The 25361-nt window shown below is 33.2% G+C and overlaps 4 protein-coding genes across 4 annotated transcripts; all 4 read left to right on the plus strand.

The window, feature by feature from the left end:
* Positions 1 to 2766: 2766 nt before the first annotated feature.
* Positions 2767 to 6045, plus strand: HELRODRAFT_175165 (hypothetical protein; the record flags this gene model as incomplete). Its single annotated transcript, XM_009022600.1, has 6 exons — positions 2767 to 2825; positions 3563 to 3713; positions 3889 to 4123; positions 4439 to 4521; positions 5231 to 5548; positions 5980 to 6045. 6 exons carry the CDS (start codon positions 2767 to 2769, stop codon positions 6043 to 6045), a joined length of 912 nt encoding a protein of 303 aa, XP_009020848.1.
* A 513-nt stretch (positions 6046 to 6558) lies between these two features.
* Positions 6559 to 6948, plus strand: HELRODRAFT_175166 (hypothetical protein; the record flags this gene model as incomplete). Its single annotated transcript, XM_009022601.1, has 1 exon — positions 6559 to 6948. The coding sequence occupies one exon, from the start codon at positions 6559 to 6561 to the stop codon at positions 6946 to 6948; it is 390 nt and encodes a 129-aa protein (XP_009020849.1).
* An 853-nt stretch (positions 6949 to 7801) lies between these two features.
* Positions 7802 to 15687, plus strand: HELRODRAFT_175167 (hypothetical protein; the record flags this gene model as incomplete). Its single annotated transcript, XM_009022602.1, has 16 exons — positions 7802 to 7871; positions 8284 to 8484; positions 8673 to 8716; positions 8781 to 8888; positions 9029 to 9214; positions 9747 to 9944; positions 10114 to 10230; positions 10899 to 11005; positions 11524 to 11591; positions 11782 to 11897; positions 12075 to 12168; positions 12365 to 12447; positions 12619 to 12772; positions 13351 to 13628; positions 13973 to 15022; positions 15271 to 15687. 16 exons carry the CDS (start codon positions 7802 to 7804, stop codon positions 15685 to 15687), a joined length of 3291 nt encoding a protein of 1096 aa, XP_009020850.1.
* A 2350-nt stretch (positions 15688 to 18037) lies between these two features.
* HELRODRAFT_175168 (hypothetical protein) lies at positions 18038 to 25082 on the plus strand (the record flags this gene model as incomplete). Its single annotated transcript, XM_009022603.1, has 20 exons — positions 18038 to 18160; positions 18296 to 18377; positions 19605 to 19678; positions 19797 to 19922; positions 20271 to 20378; positions 20496 to 20693; positions 20856 to 21101; positions 21313 to 21477; positions 21587 to 21691; positions 21885 to 22040; positions 22240 to 22318; positions 22595 to 22725; positions 22953 to 23087; positions 23378 to 23597; positions 23806 to 23948; positions 24070 to 24162; positions 24299 to 24406; positions 24547 to 24699; positions 24807 to 24854; positions 24948 to 25082. The coding sequence occupies 20 exons, from the start codon at positions 18038 to 18040 to the stop codon at positions 25080 to 25082; spliced, it is 2628 nt and encodes an 875-aa protein (XP_009020851.1).
* Positions 25083 to 25361: the final 279 nt, after the last annotated feature.

Genomic DNA, 25361 nt, shown 5'->3' on the forward strand with positions numbered 1-25361 from the left:
GTCTATCTTATAAAAATTTTGCATGATCGATAATGAAGGCCAAGCATGCATGCATGTTTGTTCGTTTGCACGTTCGTACGTTTGCATGTGTGCACGTTCGTACGTTTGCACGTTCGCACATTACCATCCTTTTCTTTCACAGCAGTTTAACCCAAAATATGACAATTAAAAGCTAATTCAGCATGAATAAAATAAAATTATTTGTAATTAATGAGCAATTATTAGAGCATATAAAAAAAATTAACAATGAAGTAATTAATTTAAAAGCCATTAATAATTTAAATTTATAAAGATTAATAAAAATAAAAGTTGAAGCAAAAATAAAAAATGCACATAGAACAAAATAAAACTAATGAACAAAACTAAAAAAATTTAAAGAAAAGTTTATTAAAAATTTGTCCTAGACTACTTATAATGTTTTTTGGATAAACAAAAATTAAAACATGAAATCCAAATTTGGTTTTAATTTAGACGGACAGATAAAAATAATTTCAAATTATGAAATTGAAAATAAATAAAATTATAAAAAAAATTGACGAAACGAAAGTAAATAACGACGAAAAATTGAATAAAAATGGTAAAAAATGGAGAAAGATAAACAAGGAGAAAGACACAGAAAAGATACAAAAACATGAATAAGAATAAATTGCTAAAAAAGACTAGGTAGTAAGTAAGCTGGATGAGGTGGCTTTTAATCATTATACGCCGAGATCTAACGAAGGGAATTTAACAAGGAGAATTAAACGCTGATGATGATGATGGTGGTGGTAAAGAAGATGATGAAGAAGATGTTGATGATGGTAGCTGTAGTGATGATGAAAATGATAACGACGATAGTGGTGATGATTTTTGTTGTTGTTTTCTCTAAAAAATTTTAGCTGCCAACAAAAAATTTCTGGTTACGACACTGTATGGATGGATGGATGGATAGATGGATAGATAGATAGATAGATAGATGAAAAAATAGATAGAAGGATAGATGGATGATAGATTAATGCGTAGATAGATGCACCGACGCGCGAATGATTTGCTGGTTGAACTAATGAATGCGGTCACAGTATAATATAAATCACCCAGCAAATACATTATGTTAAATAATCGCTGCTGTGTTATACGCGAAAACCGCAAAAATAATGTCGAAATAGCAGGAAGATAAATACTCAGAATCATTTTTATCATCTTCGTCGTAGTCCCCGTCATCTTCATAGTCTTTATCATCAGTATACCTCATCACAGTTCATTTCTTTATGGCATGTTTTCATAATCATCCAATTTTTTACAAAGTTGAAATTTGTAGTTGAAAATTAAAATTTTACAATTTAGGATGACGTAATATAATCAACATCGAACCATCATCATACATCGATGAATAATTATTTTTCTGCCTCAACTTTAAAATCCAACTCACAAATTTAGCTGTAAATTAATTTTAAACTAATGAACACATGTCCTGCCCTAGCTTGGCTGCGTCGACATATGCAACATTTTTTGATTTCTAAAATCTTATTTACTGCAATTCAAACCTTGAAAACTGAGGACGACTTAGCTGGTTAACCATTCATATTGTTATTTATGTTACTTTTTCATATGCAAATCATTAAAATGTTTTGTTGTGGAGAAAAGTTAAGTTTAAGAAGCAAATATCCACAACTGTATATATATGTTTTTTAGTTTGAAAGTTGTAGAAAAAAAATACAAAATCATTCCTATATTAATTGTTGTGGCAAAGAATGGTGAAACATGCCTTCTTTTATTTTATTTTTATTACAACGTATTCCGTCAGCTTGTCAATTTATTTGTTGTCTAATAAAGCAAGAAAAAATTCTTCAATAGCTAATAATGGGAATTTATTTTATTAATTTTTTTAACGAAAACGAAACGTTTTGATTTTGTGTGAACAGGCTTGAATGGCGCGTGATTGAAAAATTCATCTCACTTGCTAGTTTTTGTTCTTTTAGGATGTTGAAATCAGGGCAAGGCCACCACCATTTCTTTTAGCGAGAACCATCGCAGTTCAAAGAATGCCTTTTGTTCAAATTTTTTTGGCTTCATTCTTCATTTAAAATTTTTTCTATTATTATTCTTTAAAAAATAAGGATCTGACAGACGCAGAAACTGTTACAGCATGCAAGGCAGTGGTATAAAATTGATTTAATATACGTGTGCTCATTAAAGGTTCAGAAGACTGGTTTGGAGTTTTTGAAATTATTCGACAAAAAATCGTTCATTTGTGAATTAAGCAAAAAAATTTTTTTGAACTAATAATTTTAATTATTGGTAATTAATTGAATAAGTAATTATTTTAGTAAAATTAGTCGATGATAACAATGTAAAATTAACCAAATAACTTGATATGAACTTAATGAATTTCGCGATGTAGTTTTTATTTAAAGGTGATATAGTACTCTATCATTATTACCATTATCATCCTAATCATCGTCATCATTCTCACGATCATCATCGTCATTTTCATCATCTTCCTCCTCCTCATCTTCTTCTTCATCATTTTTTCCTTATTCTCAACGATGTTACCCTGGTTGGCTGCTTCATAATGGAATTATTATTATTGTTATTGTTGTCTTGCATTTATTTTTATTATTATTTTTAATCATTTAATTTTTCTATTTTGTTTGAGGAAGAAAATTTTTATTAAGTTTTTTTTCCAAGAAATAAAAAACAAAAAAACACACACGCACAAAAAAAACGAAAAATATATCTCGATGATGAAGCTTATGTAATAGGGGTTTTTGGTGTTTCACCGGCGAAATGGCTAACTTGTATGGCTTGTTTAATTTGTTGGCAGTATCCCTCTCCTTAGATATCATGTTACGTTATGTGGTATTGTGTTATATTGTGTTATATCGCGTTATATTATGTTATTATGTTTGTATGAAAAAGGCAATTTAATGTTCTAAAATGTTATGCCGGATATAAAATAAATTACTGTTAAAATGATTTAAGATAAAATCACTAATTAAAAGATAGATAATAAACCGATTAATAAATGAACGGACGAACAAATGAATGAATGAATGGATTTGTTTTTAATGAAACAATAAACAAATAGTTATATGAACAAACAAACGAATGAACAAAGGAATGAATAAACAAACGAATGAATGAATGAACGAACGAACGAACAAACAAACGAACAAATAAACAAAATAAAGAATGAATAAATGAATGATTGAATGATTGAAGATAAGCATATAAGCTGGCAATTTGGCTTTCATCAATTCTTCATAAATGGAGTATAATGTTTGGCTTTCAAAAGGGACATAAAGAAAAAATGCATCTCCTTTACTTTTTAGTTCTTTATGAGCACTAAAAAATATCAACTGGTCTTAAAGTTTGTTTTTCTTTAAAATTTAGTCGATATCGTTATCTTCATCTCTTCTTTTGTTCATTCTTTGTATGCTTTTCCCCAAATAATTCTCAATATTACATCTCATCAAACATGCCATCCAATGTTGCATCATCAATGTAGTCGTAATTTTTTCATTTTAAAATATTTTTCACATTTGAATGAAGTAAATTTTAATTTTTTTTTTCTGGCGAACAGAAGTGATTCCCATGGAAGGAGTCGTTTGATGGAGATTGAGAGGGGCAAACCGAAGCGGCAGAACAGCGAAACGAAGGCGAGAGCATGCTTGCTGGCTTCAAGTAGCAGCGGCAGCAGTCAGTCTTTGCAAAGTGACGATGAACTAGTCAAGGTCGTTTAAAATTTTTTTAAAATCTTGTTTTTGCTCAAAATGATACAAAAAATGAAAAATCGAATCGGAATACAAATTTTACTGAAATTTAATTCAAAAATTCAGTGTTATTTACTAATGTTAGTAGCAGTGTAAAGATGTTTTGTAAAGAGTTGAAGATTTCTAACCCGTGCAGATGGCCACAGGTGTTTTTAACGTGGCAGATGTTGGCAGGGTGGTCGACAGTAGTCAGCAGCAAATTCAAGTCACAACATCCACAGCAGCAACTTCAACATCGTCAGCAGCAGCAGCAGCTTCAACATCGTCAGCAGTAGCTTCAACGTCGTCAGCAGCTCGAGTTTCTCCTCTCGTGTGGCTCAAACAATGCGTACCATCTTTGGTGGTGTCTTCTTTGAATTATGATCAAAATGGTTGGTTGTTCTTTTAAAATATTCACATTAAATTTTATATATTTGATTATAAAATAGTAAAACGTAGAGAAATATTTCTTTAAAATCGCACTTATAAACCGTTTTGTTATTTAAAACCTGATAAAAATGTTGTGATTACTTTAAATTTAACGCAAAAACCTAAGTAAACAAATTTTCGGCGACGAAGAAAAATATGGTATTATATATCATATGAACATTTAGTTTAATTATTGCTTTAAATTCTGAAGTATACTGCGAAATGATTTAACATGATATTATAATGAACTTAACAACCAACACATGTCTATTTGGCAGCATTCGGCCACAGGATGTTCAGCGAGGACTCGCCACCAAGGCACACAGACCACCAGAAGCTACTCAGCAGATCATCGAAGCAGGTTTCTTTACCTCATCATCGTCTTCATCATCATCTTCTTCCTTGTCATTTTCTTTATTTGCACCATCATTGTCGTCTCCTCCATCATTTTCATTAATACGATCTTGTTTTTTAGTTGATATTTGAGCAAATTATTATCATTTCTTATTATCAATTAATTAATTCGTGAAATAATCATCATTAGGATATCATCAACCATTTAATCAATCTGTCTTCTGTCGCATGTTTTCAACGAGAAACGTCGCAAAGCAAATTTTCTCTCATTTTTCGGTTTCAAATAACTTTTTATTGACTTGAATTCAGTTCAAAAAATTAATGAATTATTTAAATGCTCAAATTTCAATGTAAAAAATTTTATAAAAGTTTCTGTAAAATACAAATTTATTATTTAGAATCAGATCATCATAGCATTTTTGTTTGATTTCTGTGAAGATTGGTGTGAGTTGAAAGCCTGCGCAAAAATGTTTAACAATGAAATGAGTGGTGCATATATAAAAGAGTTACTGAATCAATTTGTTTTGAAGCTTTCTCGCATTTGATTTATTCAAAATGTTCAGTTTATTATATAATTATATATTCGAGTTTCCTCTGTATGATGTATCGACGCAGACTTGTGTAGGTATGTGTGTATGAAATTTTCTTCTCGCCATGTTCGGTTGCATTATATGGCAGCATAATAAAGCCATAAAATTTTTCATCTATCTATTCAGGCTTCTAAGCGCAAGAAAAACAGACGCACAGGTTCACCCGACCTCGGTGGCCGGGTCAACAGCGAAGAATACGACGACAATGTTTCGAGTGACGACGACGACCACATCCATTCGGCTTCCACTTCTGCAACCGCTGCTGTTGCTGCTACTACTATTGTTGACTTTGGTGGTGCTGATGGTGACAGTGTGAGAAATATAAATCGTGATGACACGAGTCGTAGAGCAGCGAACGAGTTGGAAGTTGGCAGCGACGATAACAATGACCCCACGAACTCTCTGCCTCGACGAGGAAGAAGGCAGGCGATCTTCGATACAAAGGTCCCAATTAATCATTTTGTCATCAGCATCGGTTATTTTCGCGCCAATAACTTTGCGCCAGCGTCCAGCAATCAATCAATCAGAAATAAAGCCCAGTGAATAAATAATACCTGCAACGATCGAACCATATGCTCATTGCTCATTGGCTATTTTTTTTTATTTCATCACATTCAATGGCGTCGTGAAAGTTATCTATCAGTCACGGGTTATGTAAGAATTGAAATAAACTAACTTTCAATATTTTAGATACAGGTAAGTTTTAGGCTAAAAGAGCATTCAATTTTCGAATTATGCGCGCAATAAGCTAGTATAGGCACTATTAACAAAAACAATTCGATAATAATAATTTTTTCATCATCATTAACACAAACTTTATTATTGCACATATTATACCGTAAAATAATTTGTATATTTACCTTTATTACTTGCAGAGTTTAGGCATGGAGGGACTTGACCTTTCACCTTCGACCTCGTGTGACGAAAGCGACAACATGTAAGTTCAACTTTCCTCTGCATTTGATTTTAGTTTTTTTTTATTATTTGGTTCAATGCTCTAAAAATCAAATTAACTGGTTTCATATAATATTTTATTCGTCATTGCTTGACTTAAGTTTAAAAATTGCATTGATATGAATAAAAAGTTGCTTAAGCATAAATACGAAAAAAATCATGCATCGATATGATAAAGGTTGTTTACACATAGAGATGGAAAAAAAGTTGTTTATGCAATCGTTAACATGACGCAATATTGTTTGAATCTCTGATCGCCCCATAACAACATTCCAAATTCGCAGTTTTTAATCCGATCGTTGTTGACTCACGTTAAAGTATCGTAAATCAACTAACATAAGTTTCAATCGCCATAGACACAATTACTTAATATCGAACATTGAACAACTGGATAGATCAAGCAGAAAGAATTACAATTTCAAAAACTAAATTTTTTAAGCGAATGTAAAGAATTTAACGTTTAACTGTTGACTATCAACGATCGGCAGAGGCTCAGAGAGATGAATTGTGGGACGACTTGTGAGAGCGATACAGACGATTGCTCTGATTTTCGAGGAAGAAAGTCCAGTAAGAAAGGAGGTGCTTGCGACTTTACTTCTTGTAACAAAGGTAAGGGAGATCAGAAAGGAGAGCCGAAGTGTTCGTGCAGAGGGGGAGAATCCTTCCAGAAGTGGAAGAAGGAGATGCTATCGAAGGAGTGTAGCAAGGGATCATGTGGCAAGAATGCCAAACGTTCCTACAGTGACACCTCCTGTCGCGCGACGAAAAAAAGTTCGACGAGTAGCAAAGAATGTTGCGGCTGCTCGTGTGCGTCATTCGTCTTTTGTGCTGCCGCGCTCGTGGCTGTCGGTGTCACTGCTGCCTACATCAAGAAGAAATATATCGATTGAATCCTCTTGCAGCTCCACCACCTTCATCATCTCGGTGACAATTGCTTTTTAATTAGTTGGTGAAAACTATGAACTACGAAGAATTCGCTTGTTAAATGTTCAATTTAAATTAGTACGCCCACCTAATAAAACATCTTTCTCGTGTTCGAGTCTTTCGTTTTGGTTTACAATTTTTCAAAAATTATTCAATCTAGCAAAATATAACTCAAAATAGTTTTGAGTATGGATGGCGAACATAGCACCTTATAGTAATTTGAATCTTTTTCAAGTCATGTACAAATGAATTTTAACAAATGCAATTACACGCGACACTTTGCTGAGAGGTTTGAATATGATTGCTTTCAACGACTTGACAATTACTTTGCAAAAAATAGTTTAATCGGCACTTACATTTTCTTCTTGCTATGAAAAGTATTATAAGAAATATATTTAGTCGTTTGGCTCAATTTCGTAACACGTTTATAAAAAACATAAGAGTAATAATTTTTGACTTACTTTTTAAACAGATCGGATAACAAACCAGCAACTTAGATCAGATTAAAAAAAACTATCACAAATTGAGCAGTTAAAAGTAAAGCTCTTTGCTTTAAATGCAATTTATTTCAATTTCAAGGTGAGCAGTTAGAGTTAATCATGGTAAATAATATTCGTTCTGACTGAATGACATTCTTTGCGCGTCTTGTAACACGTAAGCTTATGAGTGTGTAAAAATTAAATATAAAACTAAAGGAATGACCAATACGGTGATAGGCAAATTTATAAATTTTCTTACAAGCATTCGTTATAGATGCAAAACGCTAAATGCAAAATTGCTGCTGAACTTGAAGATGAAGTGAACTACTCGACATGAAATATGCGCGCTGCTCATAGCTATTTTTATACTTGCGATATTGCACTGCTGATCGAGTTGCTCTCCTCACAAGGTGAGCAATTAATTCTAATGCAATTTCTCCGTCTGCGCACTGCATGAAAAAACATGTTAGGTTATTTTTGTCATTTCCTTCTGCAAATATCAGTGCGTCCACGCTGGAAAGTCGGGAGATTTCAAAAGCGATTTTTTTCCAAGTGCAATTTAAATAAACTCAATTGCATTAAGTAATGCTTTTTTAAAAATATTCTTAGTAACTTCTTGAAAGTTAAGTTTTTGGATATTGTGAAATGACTTGAAATTCAATGTTTTTTTTTAATTTTTAGCAACATGTTTAGCGAAAGATTTATATTTTCCCAAATTAAAATGTCCTCAAATCAACTTTAATTTGTTTTACTTTTAAAATATTCAAACTTGCCATCCTCACATCAATAATCCAACGTTCCTTGCAACAAGAAATTCGCTAGCTGTCAGTATGGGAACGCAGTTGAGACGACGGAGCTCTGTGGATGAGCTGCAGATGTTGATGACCATGAAGGAGAAAGAAGGTAGGAGGAAAAAAGAGTTTGCTGTTAGACCACTGCTCAAAAGAAACACCATCGCCGATTTTGCCACGTCCAAAACTTTCCAGGGTTCCACCGCGAGCCTTCTCTCTGCCGGAGATCAAGGTTTTCCATGAGAGAACTTTGAATAAAATTTTTATAAACTTAAACGTTTGATCAATTTTGTTTTTATCATATCTTGAGATATTGTAATAATAACTCTTGCAATATTTGTAATTAAATTATCACAAACAATCGTTATATATTTATATTTACTTGGAGTAAATTTTCTATTTTTACCATTTTACCGGCAGTTTTAGAAAAAAAGTCCAAAAATGCATTTTCTTTTCTTAAATTGGTTAGTCAAAATTTTTCAGCGATAAAATTATATAATGGATAAAAGTATCAAATTACCTGCGTAGATTGACAAAAAGTGCCACCGATCAAAAGATGACTACAAGGATTTGAACGAGGTGCTCAACAGTTTAAAACCATCAGAATTTAAAGATTACCATCTAAACACTTACAAAGTACTTGCTTGTTTTCTTCGTACCATCCATAACACCGCATATTTTCATGTAAATAAGTTAATAAAATCTTAAAATTTAGCTAAAAGCTGAAAAACTTAACGATCCTTAAAAACCTATCTGCCGTGCCGCCCATTACACAGAACATGCATTGGACCGACCTGATGGAGATGCAACCATCAACATCGACCGGTGCAACGAACAACAACAACAACAAGCCTAAGAAACTTGTTGTAAATGAGATGGAGAGGAAGAGGCGGGAGGCTGTCTGGGAACTTTTCCGAAGTGAATGTGTCTTCCTCATAGATCACCTCATGGTCCTCAAACATGTGTGCTTCAGATTTTCATTTGTTTATCATATTGGGCAAACGTTTTTATATTGGGTTGTGGAATAAAATTTTATTTATTTTAATTTCAAGCATTATGTTTATAATAACACATATAGTTCTATAAAATTGTGCGTGTTATATTTGTGTGTGTTATAATTAATAATATGCGTGTTATAATTATTTGCATAATTCGCTCTTATAAGATACATTTCATATATTTTATTTTACATTTCCAAACTTTCATCCAGTATTTTTAATTTAATCAATATGTTTTGTATGATGAAAAAATTAGCAACGAAATGTCGCTGAAATTGATGTGTGCTGACGTAGGTCACTGCGTTTTTATTCTAAATACCTGGGTGCGTATTTGAAAGTTAACATTTGATTCAATACTACTACTACAGCTGGACAGAACGAGCAGAATAACTTAATTAATTTATCAAATTTTAAAATATAACTGCTTTTTATCTCAAAATGTTAACAATTTTTAAAAATAAATTGTTCAAATTTCAATAAAACTATGATGGCCCAGTGTTTTATGGAGCCAATGAAGAAGGTTCAAGTGGAAGGCCACCTCATGTTCACAGAGCCACACCAGCTGTTCGGCAACCTAGATGAACTTTGCTACGTCAGTTACACTTTCAGTAAAGACTTCATTTCGCTGCTCCTCAAAGATTTTGACCCGCTAGAATTTGGCAAGACTGAAATTTTGATGAGAGCTCTTAAAAGGGTTAGAGTCTAATATGCTCTAGGCGTGCGTGTTTTTGTATTTAATTTTTGAATTTTCATTTTTTTGAATTTTTATTTTTGTCACTTTTTATTTTTTGATTAATTTTTATATCTGATTGAAAAATGTTGATCATGAAATTGTTGTTCATTGTCACGATTTAAAAATTCAGTTCTGTCAGTTGACGAGAGATGGAGAGGTCTACCACGACTACTGCTTAAACTACTCTAAAAGCACCAACTATCTCGAGCAACTCAGGAAAAACGAAGATTTCAACGAATTTGAAAAGGTATTTTTTTTCCTCTCTCTCTCTTTCACTCTCTTACTCTTTCTCTCTCACACACACATGCTTTCTCTCTCTCTCTCATATATATTTATATTATTTATACATATATATGCTGTATATATGTATTTAATTTGATGGAAAGTTATTTGCATACCTGGATTTGTGTTTAGAAAATCATTAAACCCATATATATTTAATTAAATATAAAAAATGCAAAACAAATTTTATTATATACATATATATATACCCATTCAAACAATATATATATATATATATATATACACACATAAAGGTAATTATTCCTATTTCAAGAATAAAAGGTGAGAGGCTAATAAGTCTCTCTTTATAGAGCTTCATTGTATTCAGTGCGTTGGTGACTGTACATAAATCGTCCGTCATTCCTATATCAGTTGTGCAGTAGTACACATAAGTTGTACTGTACACATCAGTTATGCACATCAGTTGTACACATCAGTTGTACACATCAGCTGTACACATCAGCTGTAAATCTGTTGTACATCATTCGCACATTAGTTATACATAGACCTTACACAAATTTGACAGACAGTTTTATAAATGCAAAACGCCAATGGGATTGATGGTCACGATTTGTTGACATTCTGCAGAAAAATATGAATTAATCGTTTGGTGTTATTTATTTTCACTTGCAGTGGTGCAACCAGGATGAGAGGTGCCGACGACTCCAGCTGACTGACCTGCTCATCTCGCCACTGCAGCACTGCACCAAGGTGCCATTACTCTTGCATAACATCCGCAGGTTGTTGCTGGTCACTTGCTATGCAGTGCTAATCATATTAAAATTCATTATTCATTCATCTAGCCTGTCTGTTTAAAGAAAAATAGAGTTTTAATTTTTAATTTCTAAATTAGAAGCATTTATTTTATTAATTTTTTTTTCTTTATTATGCAGCTCTGACATACGCATAACCGCTTACATATCATCCCTGTATTTAAACCTCCGTGCCACAAAGACTGTACTATCCACACCAAACGACGTACATGCACATGCATGTACATGCACGCGCAAGTACCGCATCATACACGCATGGGGAATGATAGTCTTTGAGTTTTGGACAAAGAGTATTCCAACCAAACCATCACGTAACTGCACGAGACATGACACTTTTACCGACTGAGCTAACTCGCCGACCCATTGTGTCAATTATTTTCGGACAAAGACTTTTTGATAGTTATAATTATACTTTTTATAAATTTTGTTACAATTAAAGTTTTTTCCATTAAATAATTAATTAAATATTTGAAAATTATGTTCAGATACACAGCAAGCAGCAACGATCAACAATGGCTATCTGAGACATTATCTAAACTCGAGTCGTCTTTGGGTCGGTAGCAGTAATCTATTTTGAACATTAAAATTGACTACATTAATGTTACTAACAACATTTAAAACATTAATTTTTAAAGCCATGATCAATTATATCAATAGATTATAATCACCGTTGTTATAAAGTAATATTGCAAATTGTTTAAGGAATGTTTAATTTTGACATCAAACACATTTCTTCCTTCAAGTCAACTTGGAAACGAAGATGGTTTGTCTAACGAACTACGAGCGGATACAAGAGATCCAACACCAAATCGTCTGGCAACCAATCACCGAACTGGAACCAAGGGCTTACATTCCCGATGTTGGCAGCATTTATCTTTTTCCGAATGTTTCACAAATTTTGGGGTTTTCTTTATATCCACATACTTGCATTTTCAATATTTATCTTTTCAGTTAAAAAATGGGTGAAAGTAAAAATGAATGTTTACTATATTACTGAGTGTTTCATATTTGCACCGACTCCACTTTTGTTCAACAGTTCCTTCGCTGCACACTGAGCCGACAGCCGTGTGAGAAACTGCTGACATGTACCAGTCGGAAATTGATATACGAGGGTTTCGTCAACTTGCTAGGTAGTACGGTCTCAATATTTTCATTTATGTTGCTGTCAAGTTAAAAAGTATAAATAACTTTTTAAACGCTATCTAACTTATCCCATTTTTTCTGCAAACCTAAATATTTTATCACTTGAATAATTTCTGAAATGATTTGAACTTGAATAAAATGTATAACAATTAAAATAAGTTTAATTTTTTTCTACTGGCAAAGAAATATCAAAAGCCATCACAATGTACATGTTCCTCTTCGACGATATCTTGCTGCTGACCAAAATAAAAAAGTCAAACAGAAGGGTGAGTGAGAATGTTAAATCTCAAGTTGTCTTCCATGTTGTACACATTATTGCCATTTCTTTTCGCCATTATTTATTTTTTTTATCCATTGAATGTTTAAAAAATAAATGCCTAATGCAAATCCAGCATTTCTTCAAAATAATATATTTAGAAATACTTTGATGTCCGTAGGTTCTGCCTCGAAACTGCGCCGCTTGTTCGATTGACACCTCCTCCACTTCATCCACCAAATTGCCAAACGAAGGATCCGTCTTTGTGGTCTACAGGCAACCCCTGGCCCTTGATAGGTTCACCGTTCATGACGTCAGACCACCAGATAGTCCAGGTAGGTCGCTTTTTTTATTTTGTTTGTTTTATAGTGTGAATGTTTGTTTTCTGCTTCATGTGTTGATTTCTATGATTCAACATGGTACGTGGTGTGTTGATTTGTATGTCTAAGCATGCTATGGGGTGTGTTGATTTGTGTTATTCAACATGCTATGTGGTGTGTTGATTTGTATGTTGACTTGCTTGCAGATTTGTATTATGATTTTTATGTTGTTTTTATACGTTGATTTGTTGTACGGGTTCATATGAGCGTTGGTCTTTGGATTGACACGTCTGCTATGATGGATTGTTTGCGTTTCTCCCACTTTGATTGATCGTTTGTTTGCATTCCAAGTTAATTGTTTGCTCGTACCATTTTTATTCTCTAGTATTTATAAAAATTCCATTGTATATTATACATCTAAATTAATACGCAAGTAAAATTTATACTCTCATGACGAAACAACGTTTTTATATGTGTTGGGATTTGCCATCCGAGGAATGTATTTAAAAGTGGACTTGTATGTTGTTTCTTGCAACATTATGATCAAATTCCTTGAAAAATTTAAAAACCCATATTTGGATCGGGACGGGCAGGAGTTCAACCGCCTGTTGAAGCGACGTTCGAGCAGCCAACAAACGGCGGAGAAGCCTCAGATGCCGGGAGTGACGCAACAACTTCTCACGGACGAGATTGGTGCATTCCACATCTCGATGAATGCAATCCAGGTTCTTCAACTCAAAAATCGAGTTTCTTTTTCGGATGTGTGTCTGTGTCGAACGTCTTGAGGAACGCTTTTGTCCTCGTTCAGGTCAATCGCTTCCAGCAGATCATCGGAGTCTTCACCATTCAGGCACATTCCAACGTCAGCAAGGTTGCTCATTTTGTGTTAGGGAGTATGCGTCATTGTGTAGGGTTAATCTTTGTTGGACGTTATTTTTTATTCATATTAATTTCAAGTTTTTCAAATTAGAAATTTATGACTTCTAAAAAATTGATCGATCATTGATTTCAAACAGCGCTAAAATTTATTATTTGTACATTTTCAAAGTTAGTCGTAAGGTTATTGTTTATCAGAATGAAAAACTAAACAATTGTATTCGTATTTTATTATCAGTCTTTTTTATTATTGTTTGTTTCAGTTATCAAACTTTAGTGTTTTAAATTTGAAAAATTATTGTTGAATAAAATTAAACTACAAAAATTTCAACGCGCCAGACATCGTGGCTGCAGCACATTCACGAAGCGCAAGTCAACTACAGAGAAACGTTGGACAATCCAAACTTGTCCTCAGCGACCGCTTTCGCCGACAAACCGCCCTCATCCCCATTTGTCCAGCAACCATCAACAACAGCCTCCAAGTTGTTCTTCAGCAGCATGATTGGTCGCAGTCAAATGTCTATGTCTATCGCTCCATCCGTGGAACAACTTTTTAAGGCACCTGGAATCAGGAGCAGGGAGGGCAGTAGGTTAGGTACAATGTCTTCAGTCGCGAAACCGACATGCACTGAAACAATCTCGCTAGCTACATCCTATGCTACAAAGCCAGCTGATTCAAAACCACACTACAAGCGAGACATGAAAATTGTTATAACTCCTGAACAGACTGTTTATCAAGTCGTAGACACTAAGGATAGCCGAAACCAGATGACAGTGCCAGGAAAATGTGGGGGTGTTAGTAAATGGAGAAGTGTATCGTCAGACGCGGCAACAGTGACTTCTCCAACCTCTGAAAGTGTGGTAAGGAGGACATCCGATCCAATATCAACTTCTCCGTCCAATCAACTTGACCAGCAGCAGCAACAACAACTTTGTTTTGAACACGAACAACCACATGAACAGCCACAACAGGAAGAAAGCATGCTTCATCAGCACCAACACAGAATTATTTACCACAAACCGCAGATACATCATGAGGATGTTCCGATGCCCCCTTCATTATCCCCCGGCATGCTGTCACTGGGTTTGAACCAACAACTTACGGCCCATAGTTATCAACATTTAGCTCAGCTAAACTACCACCACCAACAACATCAGCAACAACAATTCAACCTACTTTATCAACAACAACTCTACCAACAGCAGCAGCAATACGTGTTGCAGCAACGGTTGCAGCAATCCAGATATCCTTCTGTGCCAAAGAATCTTGAATATTCACAATCTTTTGATCACATGACATACGGGGCGTCACCAATTCTTCATCCCTCGTCCATGTTCAACTTACCAAACATTTCCTCATCCACCAACTTCTCCATCTACAACGCGCCTGTTGGTCTATTTCTCATTTATTTTCTTGCTTTTGCAGCAGTATAACTTATGACAGTTTTCTAAATAATTCTGTAACAATATAACAAAATATTAACTTAGTGATGAAACATTCTTCAAAATTTGTTGGTGTTATTCGAATTAAAAATTGTTGCCAAATATAGCATAAACCTGGTTATCGAATTTGATTTTTCCATTGTTTTTCAATTTCTTGATTGTCATCAAATGAAATTTTTGATCTTTCCTCACAGAATTCTTCAATCAACTTGAACCAGCAAGATTTGGCGGAGTTTGAGAGAGAGCAGCTGAAAAAAACGTCGGCAACGATGGCAACATCAACAAACAACTCCACATTATTTCCATACGCAGTCAGCAACACCACTCCAACTACAGCAGCGGCTGCCGTTCCATTTTCACCAACTATAAAACCTCCACCGTCGTTATCGGCGCAGATGTTGACGTCATCGCCATCATTCATGACGTCAGCATCGCCATCTCACCTGCCTCCACATCTTCACAGACCTCCGTCATCTTCGTTGAAACTTCCGCACGACGAAGAAGTGGTGAGGCACTCGTCGCTGCGAGTGCGCAGGAGACCGAGTCCTGGCGTCATCGGTCTCAAGTACAACATCGAAAAGTCGCAATCGTCCGACGTCATCCATCTTTGATGACATCCGATCAGTCGATGCAATGACGCTTATATGTGCAGTGATGATGCTGATGAGATGAGCTGACCGTAAGTGTTGATGAAGGTGATGATGAAGAAGAAAATAATGCTGAAATTGGAAGTGTTTGATCGAATGTCGTTTAAACATAATGTCAAAAATATATTATGATAAACGTAACGAATGATGATGTTGAATTTATTGATGACGCCATAGACGGTGGAAATGTTTCCGAAAGGTTTCTCGTTGTCGAGTGGAGATAGTGATGAGAATCAGTAATGATGAGATGACGATGACGAAGGCACTCAATTTATCTATTAAACAAACTGACGAACGCCCGGGCGCGTGAATTCGAGTTATCAAACATTTCACAAATATTTGTACTGTGTGTCTACGTTATTTTGGCACTGCGACGAGCTTTCGAATGAATATTTTGTATAAAATATATTTTTCACTGAAAACGTCTGCTTAGATTTTAAATGAACATTTTTTTTCATTTTTGTATTTTATAATTTTTTAGTTATTAAACCACTCATTGTCGTATTGAATTCTTAAAACTTGCAAATGTTTTTTTTATCTAGGTAATATTTCAATTCCAACCTTCAAATAAATTTTATATTCATTTTTCATGTGTGTCTCGTTCAAGACGAGAGCTTCATACAAACTAGTCAAGCAGTAACAAAATTTCTCGCTGCTACCTCCAGTCAAATATTTTTTAAGTCTTTTTGTACTTAGTTGTAAACCTTTCACACAAGAATGAAATAATTTTATTAAAATATTGAATGACGAACTGCATGATGTGTTAGTAAGTTACGTTCTCGAGTATTTTTTAAACGAAACGTTCTAACATTTTCAGCCTGTCACAAAACATATCACGAATTGCACGTTAACGTTGGATTGAATTCATAGAAAATATTTTGTTGGACAGATTTTACAATTTTTAAATAGTATTGCATTTCGTCGGTATGAATTTTTATATTAGTTTAACTTGAGAACTTATTTATGTACTTTTTGCTGAACAGGCGATCTTGCAACAAAATTGTTGTTTCAAAATGAAGAATATTATTGAATAAAATTCTTTTCTACATGATTTGATGTCTAAACATATCTTATAAGCTCAACTTTAATTTATTCCAAAAACATTCAAATGTTTTATTATCTGGTTTCTTGTATTTTTTGTTGTCAAATCAACCTGGTGCAATACAACTTTGGATATTTTGATACATCTTGCAATACTTCATTAACAAGAATCATCAATGGTTATTTGTCTGTTTAGACAAAATATTCTAAAGTCACGTCAAAAATTCATGCGTTCAAGAATTTAAATATTTTTATTTACTTTTTCCATAAAGTACTGTAAATGTTTGACTTGTAATATTTAATATTATTCACCCACTCAAACTGGACCTATTTAGTGTATGCGTGAGTGTTTGCGTTTGTGTGCGTTTGTGCTTGCGTGAGTGTGTATGTCTGTGTGTGTTTACGTCGATATGTTAAGTTATTAATTAATTAATTCATTAAAATGTTTTTTTTATCTTCAATTAATTAACTGGAACCAAATCATAGTGCTATTGTAAATTAATATGGAATGCGGCTCTGTTTTTTAATACGCTTGGTCCAATGGAAAATTTTTATTTAAGTAGTTTAGATTCTAAATGAAATATATGTTATGTCTCTGGTTTCAAGTTATTTTTAATAATTGATATTTGTTAATTTAAAACAACTGTAATGGTTTTGTTAATGTTGTCAAACTGTTTGATATTATTGCACTGTGTTTAATGAATACAACGCTTCTGTTTTTGTAACTATTATTAATACATGCTGATATGCTCTACATATCATATCAACCACAAAACCGTATTTCTATTGCGTCTGCGGTTTGATAAGTTTAAATAAATATTTTTCAAATAAATCACTTGTTTGACTTTCACAAGAAGTAATCTTTTTCAATAGACTTTGTAGGAATTTGATATACAATATATAGTACGTTATCATAAGTGGGTATCACGCTCATGTGTATAAATGCGTGTGGTGTAATTGTGGTAATATTTTAATATCATTACAATAACTAACCATTAAACTGTATGGTGGATGGTTGGCAATCCGAACGTTTACAAGTACAAGGTATGTAAATCGGTGGCTTTGCCATGTTAATGACACTTGACGGCCAGATTAAACCCTGTTACATTGCTTTAGCTTCGATGAACTTTTAAACACACATGACAGAATAATGACACTTTGCGGCAAACGACTTCCGTTTCCTATTTTTAGTTTTTTCTGTAGGTTTGAGTTGAGGTTTCTGTCTGTCAAAACTGCTCAAAAAAGTAGAAATCTATACAAATACAAATTAAAAATGGAAGGCAAAAAACCTTTTGAACGCCTTTCCACAGTGGTTCGTCCTGTTAACTACGATCTCACTTTCAAGACAGATTTAGAAAAATTTACTTTTGAGGGAAAGGCAGACATCAGTGTGGAAGTAAGATGATTAATTTTTATTTAAGTAAATTCACTGTGACAAAATTAATGTGAAGTTCGTTTTTGTTAGTCATGTTGTTTGCAAGGAAGGGTCTTCAATTATTATTTTAAAAGGTCATGTCAATTTACTTTACAGACTTCAGCGCCCACAAAGAGTGTCATGCTGAACAGTGTCAGCTTGGATATTGTTCAAGTTGCTTTTAAATCTCAAGAACAAAGTACAAATAAACAGTTAAATTTGGATTGCTTATATTATAATTAGGGATGCACCGGATTCAGGTTTTTCAAATCCGGCCGGACTTGGCCGGATTTGAAATTCAAAAACCGGCAGGGGCCGAAGCTGGAGCCGGATTTTAGTTACCATTTTACATATGTTAGAAAAAATACTCACATTTACGGTTATCTACATGTTGAACATCAAAAAATAACACCAAGCAAATAGTTATTTAATTCAAATATATGAATAAGTTGTGTGATATGCCAAATTCTGTACACAAAGATCAGCTTATAATTTATGCATATTTGCATAACCCAAGTTAAAGCACAAAGAAAATTGTCCAGCTCACTGCACAATTAGTGATGTTGTAATTATGTGTCATGTATACCTAGCCTAACCTTTAACATACCATGTTCTTAAATTATGTGCTTATGTATCTCTCTCTCTCTCTCTAAATATATATATATATAGATATATATCTTTATTTATATATATATATAATGTAACTATATGATCCGTCATGTGCAATTATCAATATATAGTACATACACGTGCACAAGTTCTTTTACACAAAGATCAGCTTATAATTTATGCATAACCCATGTTATAGCATAAAGAAAATTGTCCAGATCACCTCACAATTAGTGATGTTGTTATTATGTGTCATGTATGCCTTTAGCTTAGCTTTAGCCATTAACTTATTGACATAAAATTAATTGAATTCAATAAAATTTTTTTTTCTATTTCTAACATTTTTAAAAATTGATAGACGCTTAAATCCAGCCCTAAATCCGGCCGGGGCCGGATTCGACCGGATTTGAAAAAAAGCCGGATTTTGGCCGGGGCCGAACTTCGGTGCATCCCTAATTATAATAATATTGTGCTTTAACAAATAGTTATGGTGCATCTAAAATTAATTTAGTAATGTTAGTCTTAAATTGTTAATGCAACATTAATTTAAAAAGTGAATACCTATTAGAACAGAATCAGATTTGGTGCAAATAATGATCATTTGCATTTGACAATCCTATCTGCCATCTGATAATTTGTTTAATGAATGCAATTATCAGATGATAATAATAATGTTAGATTGTATATTGTAGCAACAAAACAAAACTAAAACTTAATAGCCTGATTTGTTGAAACTCATTTGTTTTTATTTTAAAATTTTTTTAATAAATATGAATGCATTTTATTTGTTTTTGTATGGTATAAAATGTCATTGTAGGTTTTGACAAAGTTGAAGTGAGTTTTTCAAAAGAAGATGAAACTGTTACTTTCACTTTCCCAGAAGAACTGAAGGTGTATAATTTTAGTATTCAATTTATTATATAGTCATTCATTAGAAAAGTTATATCTATAGTGTACAATCTAGGGAATATTATTACATTTTCAATTTTTATGCTTGAACAAATTCCAGGTAGGACCAGGCAACATAATTATAAACTTCCTTGGTGAGCTGAATGATAAGTTGAAAGGATTTTACAGAAGCAAGTACACAACTCCTGCTGGTCAAGAAAAGTATGCTGCTGTAACCCAGTTTGAGGTGATTATTGTTCTTAATACAGTGTATCTTTCTTGTTTTTATGTTACATCAGGTTACAAAATTATTTTGTAACATTAAGACTATTCATATGCAATGTGTATGATGTGTGGTTTGCACGCTATTCATATATGCTGTGTGTGTTTGTCGTTGAAACTTCTGAAGCAAAGGCAAAAGAGAGAGATTAACCTTTAACATTTTATTATCTATAGTTCTTGTTTGAATTAATAATTAAAAATTATTTCTGTTTTAATTTTCTGTTCAGAATGATATTGTTTCACTAGTACTTACAGTTCGAAGTATTTCTGATTGAAGAATGTGCATGTAAGTAATAAATAATATAACGTTTAGCCTACAGATGCCAGGCAATGCTTTCCGTGCTGGGATGAGCCTGCTATCAAGGCAACATTTGACATCACTTTGGTGGTTCCACAAGATAAAGTTACATTATCTAACATGGTATGTCAGAGCTGAAGTCTTTTCTGCATTTGTTTTTTAATTATTTTTGGAGGCTTGTTTTTTTGTATATTATGTTGTAAATATTTTTGGCCTTTCACTAACAAATTTTTTAAACAGCCTGTAAAAAAAGAAACCAAAGATGAAGATAATAAGTTGAAAACAGTTTCATTTGAAAGAAGTCCAATAATGTCAACCTACCTGCTTGCCATGGTTGTTGGTGAGTATGATTATGTTGAAGAGAAGGATTCTGATGGAGTCCTGATCAGAGTCTATACTCCTTTGGGCAAAAAGGAACAGGGTCTTTTTGCATTGAGTGTAAGTTTTTTTTAATTTTAAACTTTTTTTTTATTAACTTTACCTGCTGATAATTTACAACAAACAATTTGTTCTGATTTTTAAAGTATTTTGTTTTTAAGTTCTTTTCTGATTCAAATTATTACAAGCAGATATCTAAAACAATTTCTTAACTAAACTCAGGTTGCTACTAAAACTCTTCCATTCTACAAAAACTACTTCAATATTGCTTACCCTCTTCCAAAAATGGACCTGATTGCAATAGCTGATTTTTCAGCTGGTGCCATGGAAAACTGGGGCCTTATAACATATCGTGAGACGGCACTGCTGATCGATGAGAGCAATTCATCAACTGCCACCAAACAGCGAGTGGCATTGGTTGTTGGTCATGAAATTGCTCATCAGTGGTTTGGCAATCTTGTAACCATGGTTAGTCACAAGTAGTTTTTTTAAGGACTTCAAAATTGTTTGCAGTATTTTGTTATTTTAAATTCTCTTTAAGTCTTTTTAATCTAAATTTTTAAAAATCTTTGTTTGGAAAAGAATGGTGTGTTGTTTTTTACTAACCTTATGGTACATTTTGTATATTAACTAAGGAATTTACATTTATTAAATAGAACTGCAAATAACTGCTTGTTAGGAATGGTGGACCCATCTGTGGTTGAATGAAGGGTTTGCATCTTGGATTGAGTACCTCTGTGTTGACCACTGCTTTCCAGAGTTTGACATCTGGACACAGTTTGCAAGCTCTGATTTCAGCGAGGCTCTCAATTTAGATGCTCTCAAAAACAGTCATCCAATCGAAGTATGTTTTTGAGTATTTTTCATTTGTTATATTTGACATAACTTTGATTTTCTGTTTACAATTTCTTCATTTTGTGTCGAGTTATGCTTACTGATGATTTTTTATGTAGGTAGCAGTTGGCCACCCATCAGAAATTGATGAAATATTTGACTCCATATCATACTGCAAGGGTGCCTCAGTTATCAGGATGTTGCATGATTACATTGGAGATAGGGTTTGCTAATTATATTATACATCATTTAAAAATATCTATTTTCTAAGATTTTTACTTTCACATTTTCTTAAATTAAATAGGTTTTTTCATATACTCTTATTTATGTATAAGTTCGAAATTTGGAAAATTTTTATATTAGCCTATACAATTCAAACCTGTAGCTTATACGTATGAACACCTCTCTCAACCTCAGGACTATAGAGCTGGTATGCATGCCTACCTCTCCAAGCACCAGTACAAGAACACCTTCACTGAAGATCTCTGGGAATCACTAGAACAGGCCAGTGGCAAGCCCATCAACGAAATCATGAGCACATGGACCAAACAAATGGGCTATCCTGTCATTAAGGTTATGAATGATGTCGTATTGCATTAATGTTGCTCAGAGTGGGCCTCTTATAATTATAAAATTGTTTTTATTCTGTGATATGGATATAGAAAATGAGAATTTAAGGTAACATTCATTGATAAGCCTTTAACAGAGGTCTCTGAGTGGTGTTAATGATAAAAAAATAGATATTGAATAATTGACTGGATTTTTATTACAGGTTTGTCAACAGATGAAAGAAAACTGTAGACAATTGAAATTGGAGCAGCAAAGATTTATTGCTGATGGCAGTCATGAAAGTAAGTATTGTCAAGAGTTATTGATTGATTGGCTGTTTGATTGATTTGTTGATTGGCTGATTGATTTGTTGATTGGCTGATTGATTTGTTGATTGGCTGATTAATGACCGACTGATTTATTGACTGATTGTTGGTTGATATGTTTGATTACCAAATAGCTGATCATTTTAATGATGCTTTAGTTGGCATGTCAAATGAGATCTTGTTTGTTGATTTTCGTCATCCTATTTTTCAACAGACTAAGAATAGAATAAACCCTTAAACTACTTACAACAGATCAAACCTGGTTGGTGCCTATCACCATCTGCACTCAATCAAGTCCAACTGTACCTGTCCACAAATTTGTGCTAAGAGGTGAAAGTGAAATGATCACAATTGATAATGTCAAGTCTGATGAATGGGTTAAGGTCTGTTAAGCTGGTTATTTATTTTTTTAAATTTGTTGTTGGTTATCTTTTTGTTCATAGGTGGACAAAATTTAAAAAGTTTACATAAAAATAATGTAGACTGGATCAACAGAGAAATACTGTTGTAAAAATTTACCTATATTATCTAATAAAATTTGCGTGATTGCCTGATTTAATTTTTTTATTTATTTGGTTGCAATTAATTGTTAATCTTGAAACATTAATAGTTGAATGTTGGTGGTGTTGGATTCTATAGAGTTCATTATGCCCCTGACATGTTGCGTCAGTTGATTTCATCACTCGATTGTAAAGTTCTCTCCCCAAGGGATAGACTTTCTCTACAAAGCGATCTTTTTGCTCTGGTTCGTCAGTTCTGTTTTTATTTTTTATTGAAGTGTAACTATCTAGTTCTAACCGGTTAAACTAGATGGCTTTATATATTTAAGATTTAATAAAATAGCATGAATTTTTCTGGGAATTCAGATTTTTTAGTTAAAAAATTTGGCTTTATCGTTCTATTGTAGTGATTCTGAACACACACTTTTGTTGTTTTTTTGCTAAGCAAACAAAATGTTATTGTTCAGTCTTCTTTATTTGGTGAATTAAGAAAAAATATTTTAAAATTGGCATCTAACGCTATTTAATTCTGCAGTGTCGTGCCAGTGTCGCCAAGATTGATGATGTATTGAAAGTGGTTGGCTCATTCTCTCATGAAGACAACTACACAGTATGGACAGACTTGACCTCCAATCTTGCCAATCTTTCCATCCTCTACCAGTACACTGATTTCCATGATTCCTTCAAAGCATTCCTTAGAAAATTGTTCACTCCTATCATGGGCACAATTGGATGGGAACCCAAAGAGTCAGAAGGTTTGTGTTAATGTTTGTTTGTATGTTTTTTCTTCATTTATTTCTCTAATTTTTCTTTAATTATCATTTTTTTTTTAGTTCTGCTACATATAATGCCAGCTCATTTCTCTTTTTTATTTATTTTTGTACTCTTCACCCAGTTTTTTGTTCAGGAGAAGATGATTTAATTTTCACCTAATAATAGTTTATGCTTGGTTTTTTCATTCAGGTCCATTGACTGCAATGTTGAGAAGCTTAGTGATCAGTCAGTTAGGTAGGAATGATGATAAAGATGTGGTGGAAGAGGCCAAGAAGAGATTTGAGCAGTATTGTAATGATGGAGTAAAACTCTCCAGTGACCTTAGAGGAGCTGTGAGTTTGTTTCTTTTCTAATAATTCTCTCAATTTGTAATTTTTTAGTGAGGTTTGCTGTTATGGATTGTCATTTGTTATAAATTTATAAGTGTCTTCATTTTACTTTTTATTTTTTCAGCATTTAAAAAGGCATGAATTCTATAATATTTTTAAGGTTTACAGCATTGCTCTTGGCCATGGTGGAGAAAAAGAATTTGAAAGCCTATTGAAGGTTGTTATTGATTTGTTGTTAAATAAATTTTGTTCAACAAGGTTACTGCTAATGTATTTTGATGGTTATTGTACTGCAGCACTAATTAAGCCTAAATGAGTCTCATTATAAGTATTCACGTCTTCTTTTTTTATAGTTGTACAAAACTGCTGACCTTCAAGAAGAGAAAGTAAGGATCCTCAGAGCCCTCGGTTCTGTCAAGTCAACTGATCTCATTAACAAAGTTCTTGATTTTGCTATTGGGGTTTGTAAATGCATATCATTTTTATCTTTGTTTCATAAAATTTGATCTTGTAGAATTTATAAAATAAGTTCACAAAGTATTATTTACTCTGGGAAATGTTTTTTTCTCTGTCATAATTTTTAAATTTTTACACCATGTAGAAAGATGTACGTTCTCAAGATACTGTTTTTGGAATTTTGGGTGTGACAGGATCTGCTGAAGGTCGTGATTTGGCCTGGAAATTTGTGAAAAAGAACTGGAATGAGTTGCATGAAAGATACCAAGGAGGTTTCCTGTTAGCTCGTCTTATCAAGGTGTTTATCGTCTGCTCTTTCATTTTCAAATTTATTAAATGTCTTTATTGGATTAGAAGTTTCATGCCGGCTAAATACATTTTTTGAATGTTTCTCATCTTTTATAGGGTACCACTGAAGATTTTGCCTCTGAAGATTGCCTGAAAGATATTGAAGTATGCTGTTTTTGTTCTATTTCACGATGTGTTTCCTTGCAAATATCAAACCCTTTTTTATTTGACCAAATTTAATTTTCTATCTTTGCCCAGGAGTTTTTCAAAGTCCACCCAGCACCATCTGCTGAAAGAAATATCAAACAAAGTTTGGAGAATATCAAGCTAAACATCAGTCAACTAGAAAGAGATGCTCCAGTTGTCCGAGAATTCTTGGCAAGCTATATATAGAGTCAGCAATTTCTTGCTTTTAAATGAAAATGATATAACTATGTTAAGTATTTTTCATCAGTAAGTTGTAGTTTAATTGTACTACTGTGTTGAAAACTCTTTATTTTCAGGAATCACATTTATTAAATTATTTCAATTTTACTGTTCACGTTATTGTATTTGTTAATGTATATGTATACCACTATCTAATTATACGGCGATGACGTTTTGATACATATTTTTAGATTTATGAAATGTGTTGATGTATTTCGAACTAGAAATTGTTGATTGTTACTTTTT

This window comes from Helobdella robusta (genome assembly GCF_000326865.2).
Source record: "Helobdella robusta unplaced genomic scaffold HELROscaffold_32, whole genome shotgun sequence".
NCBI lineage: Eukaryota > Metazoa > Annelida > Clitellata > Rhynchobdellida > Glossiphoniidae > Helobdella > Helobdella robusta.